General features: G+C 32.9%; 1 protein-coding gene and 1 pseudogene across 3 annotated transcripts; both read left to right on the top strand.

Annotated features, from left to right (window-relative positions):
- The first annotated feature begins 5,895 nt into the window (after window positions 1-5,895).
- On the top strand, window positions 5,896-9,729 carry LOC147543105 (pentatricopeptide repeat-containing protein At5g15300-like). 2 transcript variants are annotated; one of them, XM_086637507.1, is made up of 3 exons: window positions 5,896-5,984; window positions 6,090-7,884; window positions 8,487-9,729. In XM_086637507.1, the coding sequence occupies exon 2, from the start codon at window positions 6,180-6,182 to the stop codon at window positions 7,728-7,730; it is 1,551 nt and encodes a 516-aa protein (XP_086493633.1). In that variant the 5' UTR covers window positions 5,896-5,984; window positions 6,090-6,179; the 3' UTR covers window positions 7,731-7,884; window positions 8,487-9,729. The 2 variants fall into 2 exon arrangements, with proteins under 2 accessions (XP_086493633.1, XP_086493634.1); XM_086637508.1 differs by having other exon boundaries at window positions 5,933-5,984; window positions 6,090-7,857; window positions 8,483-9,729.
- LOC147543104 (pentatricopeptide repeat-containing protein At4g21065 pseudogene) lies at window positions 8,141-10,069 on the top strand (annotated as a pseudogene). The gene has a single exon (XR_015223962.1). The product of XR_015223962.1 is annotated as a pentatricopeptide repeat-containing protein At4g21065 pseudogene (transcript).
- The last annotated feature ends 813 nt before the right edge of the window (window positions 10,070-10,882 follow it).

Below are 10,882 nucleotides of genomic sequence, written 5' to 3'. Positions count from 1 at the left end.
GTCATGCAAGTATAAAGACAAATGCTAAACGAAGGTGCATAATTGCTTCATAAAGCTATTTGCTAGACACAACCATTTATTTTTTATTAAATTGCTAAACAACACCAAAGATCGATTTATTGGTTTTATCTAGCAAATAATTTTTTGAATCTTAGATTACTAAATACAACTATGTTTTAACTTCCCAAAATTATTTACTAGACACCATTTTTTCTTCTATTAACTTATTAAACAAAAATAAAATTGGTTGTATTAGTGTTATCTAATATTTTTAAAAAAATACTTAAACGTGTTATAGGTTTTAAAAAAATATATATTATTTTTATGTAGTATGATTTTATGTAATATGATTTTATGAAATATACATTATTAAGGTTTAAACTAAGCTTAAAAATTTACATAGTGATTTTATGTAGTATGATTTTTACAACATGAAATGCTCTGATTGGAATATAATATTTTTTAGTTATTTGTTTATATTTGGTTAACTTTTTAGTTTAATGTTCGAATAAATTTTATTTATGAATAATTAATTATGATAATAGAAATTTGAATCCAAGATTTTTTGAGAAAAATTCGGTTATATTTGATTTTTTTTTCTTTGGATTTTACCTCAAATTACAACATGGAATGCTCTGATTGGAATATAATATTTTTTTTATTTGTTAATATTTGGTTAATTTTTTAGTTTAATGCTCGAATAAAATTTATTTATGAATAATTAGTTATGGTAATAGAAATTTGAATTTTGAGAAAAAATTTGATTACATTTGATTTTTTTTTTCTTTTAGTGTCGGATTTAGCTATTTAAGACAAAATTCAATTAATTTTATTTAGTTATTTTGTGTAATAATTTTTTTAAAGTTGCGTATAGAATGGAGGCGAGATTTGGTTATACTTGATTTTTGGTGTTGGTGTTGGTTAGCAATTTAGGACACAATTTTAGTTAGTTTTATTTAGTTATTTTTGTCTAATAGTTGTCTTTAGCAAAACTGAAGTTGCATATAGTAACATCCAGTATAAAATGGTTCATTTGAAAGGCCCGTTCTGATCACTGCTTTCAGCAAGCGATAGTCTCACCGATAGTCATCACACAAATTATAACTGTCACCAATGTATATATACACAAATTGCACCCTGAAGGTTCCTACCCAATGGAAGGGTCATTTTCATCACTACCTTATGTCAAGCTTAATAAAAATGCCTCGTTTACTAACATAAGTGAGATAATTGGAATCAGTTGGTATTGTTCATGATCATCGTGTTCAATATGTGGCCAAAAAAACAACTATTTTAAGAGTCAGAAACTCCGAAGAAGGGGAAGCAAATTCTGTGCTTAATAGTAGCCAATGGGCAGCAGAAAAAAACAATTATTAGTCAATACAAGTAAAAAGTGACAACATTATCATTGCCTTGATACATCATCTTCAAAACGCAAGAAAGATGGCCCAGTGACAATCGGCAGCACATATCAAGAAAATCATGCAGTTAGTTCCGAAAAATTTTCATACGTTTCAAGAAAAAACAATGTTCGGGCGGACAATTTTAACAAAATGACGAGAAATAACTGTAGTAATAAAATCTGGGTTGTTCCTCGTAATATTACTCATATGTGTTGTTATAATACTCTTATTTATTAATATATTTGGCAGTTGCAAAGAAAACCATTTTAAAAAAAATTAACCGAACTTAAGACTTGACCATTATCCTAATTAAGTTGACTGATTAGGCAAATGTGCCCACGTTCCCTTTTATTCCAGCATGTGGGAACGAAAGAGACAATATATAGTACTTGGTTGAGTTTGATTGGTAAAATAATTGGTTATTTGATTAGATTAAGTTGGATGAGTTAGGCATGAAACAATTGGATAACTGGATAAGTCATCAATTTTGAATTCTTTCTAGTGGTTAAGAACTTCAATTATTAAAGCTTAAAGTTCTTAGTAATTGTGGCAACGAAAACCCTAGATTTTCCCCTAACTCATTGGTAGGTGGTATAATCTGTATATTTAATTAAGTAGTAAAAGTTTTACTTGGTTAGGCTTATCTATTTGAGTTCTCTAAGTGCCTCATTAGGGAGTACAATTAAATTAATTAATTATGCTCATGTTTTCTTTATGCATGGTGGTTCTTTGAATCTTTTGTTCTTCTTCTGTTTTTTTATATTACAAACTTTTTCAAGATTATAGAGAACTTGTTTATAAAATTACTGAGTTGATTGCGAGATAGACAACTTTTTATTTGGATAGAAAGCATCTCAATCTCTAGATATTTCTACTGATAAGGGGCAACCAGTAGTTTATCTTTACGTTAAAAAAATACAAATTTTAGCATTTGGGGAAAATCATTCAATGATGACAAAAAATAAGTTCCATTTTTCATAGTCATAATTCATAATTTAGAGAGGCTAATTATGTTGACGTGTTATTGGAACTCTGTATATATTTTATTTTTACATTTTGCTATTTTTAGTATTTTATTGGACTATTCAAATATTGAACTACCATGTATGGCAACCATAAAATCCACCATACAACCAAATATTAATGATGTGGCGATTTATTGACTATCTCACGAACCACAATGAGAAAATTGTGCCTTTTGGCGAATGATTTTCTTACTTCTCACGAATACAAAGTTTTCCTATTAGTATAGGCTAAGGAAAAAAAAAAAGTTTTCTTACGAGAAAATTGTGCTTTTTGAATGGAATGCACTTGGTATATTCGTTTTCTTTAGAAGGCTAGTTTGATTTAGTTTAAAACTGGTAAATTTGTAGACACCTAATTGAGTTTCTGGATGCTTCTAACAATATTTAAGTGTAAGAAAACTACTCCAGATCATTGTTGTAGCGAAATTAATAAATAAAGAAAAAGATATATTTAATTCTAGTATTATCTCCAACCATGATGCAAGACTAAGATCAGGACATATGTCCATAATTTATAAAACTCAAATAAAAATATGAAGCTTAGATCTCTAGTGAGGTGGTTGGATACTATAATTTAGTTTGGCAATAATAAAGTCTTAACCATTCAGTTTCAACAAAAAAAAAACTCCCCACATATCTCTTTCAACAAAAAAAACTCCTCACATATCCTTCTAGTATATTATGAGGTGATTGTAGTTTAACCAAAAAAAAAAGCATTTTGATATAACCCAAAAAAACCCCCCACAACTCTTTGAAATGGCCCTTTAGTCCAAAAGCATGTGAGGAGTGTGAAATTCCAAAATTGAGTTTACAAAAGATGAATATGATACATGAGAAACTTTTTTAAGGAGAAGTTATAGAGAGAGGAACTCCAGTAACCGTCTTCTACAAAGAGTGATCTTGGTTTTTGGTTGTTTTTCCGGCGAAAGAGTCCTTCCTTCACCGGAGTCCCCTTCGTTTTTTAATGGGATGAAGTTCTTTTTTAGTTTTTATGTCTTAGGTTTAAGTTTGAAGTTATTATTTCTCTTTGAGAGAGAGATGGATGGGTTTCATATCATCGGTGAAGATGATCATGAGAGACACCAATCAAATTAAAGGTTTCAAAGTCTACCTACGAAGAGAAGATGGATTTCGGATCTGGTTCGAACATGAACAACTACGAAGATCTGAGTTAAAAGAATAAATCACACGACGGGATTTGACATAGTATTCTTTTTTCGGATTGGTATCAATTCTATTCATCGTACAACTTCATCTTATTAGTATTATTTTATTATCGATGATCAAATAGGATCTTTAATTTGTGACCTTTAAGGTCTTTTCATTCTCGATCTTAAGGATCTCTTTTTTCGACTTTTAGGGCATTTTCTTTGAGTTTATGTCTTGTCAATTCCTTTCCCTTCATGAAGAGAGGCACTTTAGATTCGAAAGATCTATGAACCTTACTTAAGTCACTCTCATGTTGTTCTCAGAGGAATAATAATTATATACCATGTAATCTTGTGATTGTTATCACTTATGAATGGAATTATGATTTAATAAAAAAAAATGAATATGACACACATGTCGTTTCAATGTGTTTTTTATTTTGTTTTGGACTTCTTTAAATGTTTATTTTTATTCTTGTTTCTTTTACTCATTTTTCATCAATTTTGGTGAATTTTTTTGGCATTTGGTGATTTTTTTGTACAAGATTTTTATGAATCTTCTTTTATCGTTTTACGCCTTCTATTATTTTTTCAAAATTCATTTTTGCTTTTTTTCTAAAAGTACAACAATTCATTTTACCATTTTTTGTCTGTATTTTTTTTTTCATTTCTTCTCGGAGGAGAACATACGTTTGTTTGTTTAAGACATACTACTAATTTTTTTCTTGTATTTTTTTAACAGTGTAATAAGCATGAGCGTGTGGCGTAGGTGAATGGACGTTGCGGGCGCTTCCGTGACGCACTTTGTACTTCGCACATATGAATCGTTGTGAGGAGCGATTGGATTCTTTCGAATATGAGATCTAATCCAACGATGGATAGATGAGGAGCGGATCAGAGCGATCCGACAATCGAGATGTTTTGCGCCTCCTAGGATCAAGAGAGACCGTTAAGATATAACGGTCCAAATCGCACCTGATAGACAAAGTCAAGTGTGACTATTGGGAAGGATCCATTCATTTGTAGGTGCCTACTCGAAGTGTTACCAAACACTCCTATAAATACATTTCAGAATTGAGCAAAAATAAATGAAGATTTCCATCAGCATTCACAGTTACAAAAGCATTTGGAATCTTAAGAAGTCAGTTTGTCACGTTCTTACCACTTGTTCAAAGTTGCAGGCTTTCAGATATTCAAAGTACTTTAGTTATCAAACTAAAAGGTACAATCAGATATTCAAAGTACTCTTAGTTATCAAACTAAAAGGTACAACCGTTGTATACTGGGTGATAAACACTAGACTGATTTTGGTACTAATACCATGATCAAGAGCAGTGGCGGGGCCAACAATCCTTGGTTGGAGTGGTAAGAGGTATAATCTTCCACCTTAGAGGTCAAGGGTTCGAGGCACACGCTGAACAATTAAAAAAAAAAAGAGCAGTGGCGGACCCAGAAATTTTATGTTGTGGGGTCACTAAAAATTAATTGTGCAAAAATTTTGATATGGGTTCAAGCGATTGATTTATGTCTCTTATACCTACGCTCTCAACTCCTTCGACTATTGCTAACATGTGAGTTGCAATGACTTTTGTCTCAATAAAAATAAATATTTTCATATACATTCGAATTATACTAAAAATAATGTGTAAATTTTATGTCAAAAGAATGAGATTCCTTCATGTCTTGAATAATGATTACCACATTTTACGTTCTTAAAGAAATTAAGAAGAGAGATAGAATTGACTAAATTAAAAAAAATAGCCCGAAATATAATGTATATACATATATATATTAAAAAAAAATCTCTTTTATTAGAAAAAGAAAAAGAAAAAAAGATCCAAACATGAACTTATTTGAAAGTATGGAGTCATAAGGGAAAAATACAATGACTAAATGATAATGATCACTCAGAATACTTTGAAAGCTAGGGAACACAAACAAATTTAGCTCACACGTTCAACTCTCTCTCACTCCGCTGGGCTAAGACTTAATCCTTACGTAGAAAGTGTTACTTGAAGTATTTTTACAACTGATTTTACCTCATTTAATTGAAAACTCATTTTGGACCGTGGGGGCCCGTGACCCCACGTGCCTCTACGTGGGTTCGCCTGGTCAAGAGACTACTCAACTCAGATTTCGTCCTGTCTTTACTTCTTCATTTTACAGTCATTATGGTTATTATTTTTTATTGTTGTTAAAAAAGTGGACTTAAATATTTCTATTTCAATTGGAAGAAATATGTTTAGTAGAAAAATCGGACTAATAAGTTTATATTTGAAACAAAAAATTTATTTCAAATAGAAATAACCAAGTTTTCTAGGTTCAATATACCAGAGAAAAATTTATTTACATTAACAAACTTCAATCAAACTTCATGAATTGTGAAACAAGTCCCCAATAATTTTCTAGTTTCAATCAAACTTCACAAAAATGGAAAAACCTAAAATTATTTACATTAATAAACTTCAATTAAACTTCATGAATTGTGAAACAAGTCCCCAATCATTTTCTAGTTTCAATCAAACTTCACAAAAACCTAAAATTATTTACATGCCCTTCCTTAATAACTGGCCTATTGAGAAGAAGGGAAGAGTAGTTAAACAATGATAAGGAAAACAGATAAAAACCGTCTCCCACTGTCAAGTTTATGGCAACAATGTTCAAATTTTCGAACTCTGAAACAAATCCATGGTTTTATGATAATCAATGGATTCAATTCCAATCAGGGTTCACTAAGAGAGCTGATTTATACTTGTTCTATTGGCATATCTGGTCTCACAGATTATGCTCATAAGCTGTTTGATCAAATTACTGAACCAGATATCTTCATATGGAACACAATGATTAGAGGTTCAGCTCAAAGCTCTAATCCTTTTAATGCCATTTCTCTATATACCCAAATGGAAAAGAAGGGCGTTCAACCTGATAACTTTACTTTTCCTTTTGTTCTCAAAGCTTGTACAAAACTTTCATGGATTAAAATGGGTAACCAAATCCATGGGAAAGTTGTAAAAATTGGATTAGAATCGGATACTTTTGTGAGAAATACTCTTATTCATCTTAATGCAAATTGTGGGGAATTGAAAGTTGCAAGAAATCTTTTTGATGGGTCAGCTAAAAGGGATGTTGTTGCTTATTCAGCTTTAACTGCTGGATATGCAAGAAGAGGAGAATTAGTAATTGCTCGTGAACTGTTTGATCAAATGCCTGTAAGAGATTTGGTATCGTGGAATGTTATGATTACGGCGTATGCTAAGGGTGGAGATATGGAGAGTGCGAGGAACCTTTTCGATAAGGTTCCTCAGCGAGATGTGGTTACGTGGAATGCCATGATTGCTGGTTATGTTCTTTCGAAGTCTCATGAACAAGCTTTTGAGATGTTTGAAGAAATGCAAAGTGTCGGAGAACAACCAGATGAGGTAACCATGTTGAGTTTATTAACTGCTTGTACAGATTCGGGAGCACTAGATATTGGTGAGAGGATTCATTCATCTTTAATAGAGATGGGTTCAAGAAATATGAGTGTTCTAATCAAGAATGCTCTTGTAGATATGTATGCTAAATGTGGAAGTATTGAAAAGGCCATTGAAATGTTTAGGGGGATGAGAGAGAAGGATCTTTCGACTTGGAACTCAATCATCGGGGGATTAGCTTGCCATGGGTATGCAAACAAATCTATAGATTTGTTCGAAGAGATGCGAAAGGAAAAGGTTAGACCAAATGAGATCACATTTGTTGGAGTTTTGGTTGCTTGTAGTCATGGTGGAATGATTGAACAAGGTTGGAGTTACTTCGATCTTATGAGAAATGAGTGTGGAATTGAACCTAATATTCGCCATTATGGTTGTATGGTTGATATGTTAGGGCGTGCAGGTATATTAGAAGAAGCATTCGAGTTTGTAGAATCAATGGCAATTGAACCAAATCCGATCATTTGGAGGACTCTGCTCGGAGCTTGTAGAATTCAAGGCAATGTTGAGTTGGCGAAACGTGCAAATGAGCGACTTTTAGCGTTAAGACATGATCAAAGTGGGGATTATATTTTATTATCGAATATATATGCATCAAAGGGTGAATGGGAAGGTGCAGAGAGTGTAAGGAAATTGATGGATGATAGAGGTGTGAGAAAAGAAGCAGGATGTAGCTTAATTTAATCCGATAACAAAGAATTAATGAATTTCTTGTTTGATTCAAAACATAAGCTGATTTCAGGAAGCAAATTCCCTTGACCAAACTCCTTCATTGTTTGGTATATCCTAACAGAGGTTCCTCATCTCATTGGTATGCAAGCTTGGCTTTTTCTAGTAAGTGTTTCTTGCACCCAACACATCTGAATCTGAATCATCTGAATCTAAATTGTCTGACTTGAGTGGGTCCAATATGAGGTCAAATCAGCCATTCAGATGAGCCTGACATCACGGATTAGACAAAAACAAATATTCTGAAATCCGACTCTGAGTCAAGTCAGATTTCAGACAGACTTACGAAAAAACAAACACTACTTAAGCTTTTTAAAAGTGGGTTAAATTTGAAAACTTGTTGTGGTATAAAGTCCTCCATTATTAAACTTCTCAATGACAAGTTGACAGCTACCTACTCAAACTGTCAAATAGAATGAAGATGTTGTGTTTCTGTTTGAAGAAAAAACTGTTCATTTCATCATACCCTCTTTCTAAACTTCTATCTACTTTCTCTCTCCTTCCTAATGCAACAATAGTCCCAAATTTGAACACCAACTCAAGAGAGCAAAACATTTATTACTCCTTGAAAAAATGTAGCACTATGAAAGATATGAATCAAATTCATTCACAAATCATTCAAACTGGTTTTACTCAGGACCTCTTAATGGTGGGTAAGATTCTCACATTTTGTGCCATTTCTGATAATGGGTTGATGGATTATGCAGGTAGAATCTTTGAACAAATAAAAAACCCAGATGGGTTTCTTTGGAATACCATGATTAGAGGATTTGGAAGAACTAATAAACCAGAAGAAGCTTTTGGGTTTTATAAGAGAATGATAGATAAAGGAGAGAGAGCAGATAACTTCACATACTCTTTCTTGCTTAAGATATCTGCAGATTTGGGTATTGTTAAAACAGGCAAGCAAATCCATTGTTGTACTCTGAAAAATGGATTGGATTCTCATGTGTTTGTTAGGAACACACTTATATATATGTATGGAATGTTTATAGACATCGAAACCTCACGCTACCTGTTTGAAGAAATACCTGAACCAGATTTAGTAGCCTGGAATACTATCATGGACTGTTGTGTTAATACCGGCCATTTCAAAGAAGCGTTGAATCTGTTCTTGAGGATGCAAGATAATGGCATTGAATCTGATGAAGTCACATTTGTTATTGTTCTTTCGGCATGTTCTAACTCTGGTTCGTTGGATTTCGGAAAGTGGGTACATTCTCGTATCGATTCTATGGGGCTTCATCATGTTGTCTCGTTATCAAATTCACTTATTGACATGTATGCTAAGTGTGGTGAGATTGAAAAAGCTCGAGTTATCTTTAATAAGATGAGCAAGAAGAACATTATATCATGGAATTCAATGATACTAGGGCTAGCAATGCATGGTTACGCAGAAGAAGCATTGGAATTTTTCTATAAAATGCAGAGATCGAATCTTGAAACGCCAAATGATATTACATTCTTAGGAGTCCTTTGTGCTTGTAGTCATAGAGGACTAGTTGATGAAGGAAGAAAACATTTTGACAGTATGAGCAGGGACTACAATATACAGCCAACAATAAAGCATTACGGATGTATCGTGGATCTTCTTGGTCGGGCCGGGTTTGTAGAAGAGGCTTACGGAATAATCCAAACCATGCCGATGAAGTGTAATTCTATTGTTTGGAGAGCACTCTTGGGCTCTTGCCGTGTCCATGGGCTTCTCGAAATGGGTGAAAAGGTCAGGAAGCATATTGAAGAGATTGAACCAGATCATAGTGGAGATTATGTTCTTCTTGCGAATATGTATGCAAGTGAAGGTCGATGGAACGATGTAATTAGTGTGAGAAAAGCTATGAGAGGCAGAAGGGTTCAGAAACCTAAGCCCGGTAATAGCTTAATCAATACCAATTCTACTGTTTATTAGATATAAAATCAAGTATAACTTAGAAGCACAACCCAAGAAACAAAATGGAGAATTTACTTTCGCCTTTTAGGTTCGATATGATTGATTTCAGCAAGTTTTGTTTGAATACTTGCATAGAAACCAGGATATCTAAGTTAAAGTCCTTTCCAAGTACAGAGAAGTGAATTTGAGGAAGGTTAAAGAAAGGAGGTGTGAAGTATAGAAGAATAAGAAGAGTAAAGGCAATTGGCCAAACAAATAACATATGGATGAAAACATTAATTGGGTTGCTATGATATGCCCTATAGGAGGCAAAATGCTTCTCAAGATCAAATAAGCCACCACTCCCCATTGTTGTAAAAAGAAGAATCCTCTCTTTTTTTGAAATAAATTGTGAGTTATTCTTTTTTTTTTTTTTTTTTTGGGAAGTCGACTACGATCTAGGTTAGTCATTGTGGGTTATTCTTAGATTTGAAGGTTTGAAAAGAGACACAGAGGAACTAATAAGAAAGTCCTCAAACATCTCTTTAATGTGTTTGTAATTCCCGTTCTCTATGACCACGTGGAGTCGAACGGGACTTCCATAGACATTTTATGACTCGTGGAGTGGAGTGGAGTGGGACTTCCGTAGACATTTTATGACTCTACGTGGATGGAGTGGGACCTTCATAGACAAAAATGCATGGAAATATTATTTTTAGTGTTTTACAATATTTGTAAACAAATCAAGATATTGTTTCCGGATCGAATGCCACAAACATTAAAGCTTGCAGAACTAGAAAAAAAAAAAGGGCAGGTGCCTTTATATGTTTTAGTTAAATGTTTTCATGTTCTTTAGGTAGACAATAAAGCTACATTGTGAGACTTTTTTGTTTTTTTTTGTTGAAGAGTAATTGTGAGACTTTTTTGGTTTTTTTTTTGTTGAAGAGTAATTGTGAGACCTTGAGTTTGCAATCTATTTTATAATTTGAGACATTTATTTTCCGTTTTCTTGTTTTTTGACTAACTATTTATTTGAAAAAACCGCGAACATTCCCCAATCGGATGATACAAACATCTTAGGACATTTGAAATAGTTCAATTTAGTAGTTCAGACGTTTGTTAACATTTTGATGTCCGCAAAAATCTATATTTTTTGTGGTGGGCTACAAACAAACGTTTAACTAGAATCCTCACACCAGTTTGAAGGGTTTATTTTATTTCAAAACGAATCATGTCT

Source organism: Eschscholzia californica, unplaced genomic scaffold (genome assembly GCF_041429995.1).
Source record: "Eschscholzia californica isolate CP2 unplaced genomic scaffold, dmEscCali1.0.p SCAF_4, whole genome shotgun sequence".
NCBI lineage: Eukaryota > Viridiplantae > Streptophyta > Magnoliopsida > Ranunculales > Papaveraceae > Eschscholzia > Eschscholzia californica.
Note: the sequence above shows the minus strand (reverse complement) of the source record. Positions and strands in the feature narration are given on the sequence as shown.

Bases quoted from the DNA above. Each gene is read 5' to 3' on its own strand.
- LOC147543105 (XM_086637507.1), top strand. From the start codon at position 6,180: ATGATAAGGAAAACAGATAAAAACCGTCTCCCACTGTCAAGTTTATGG.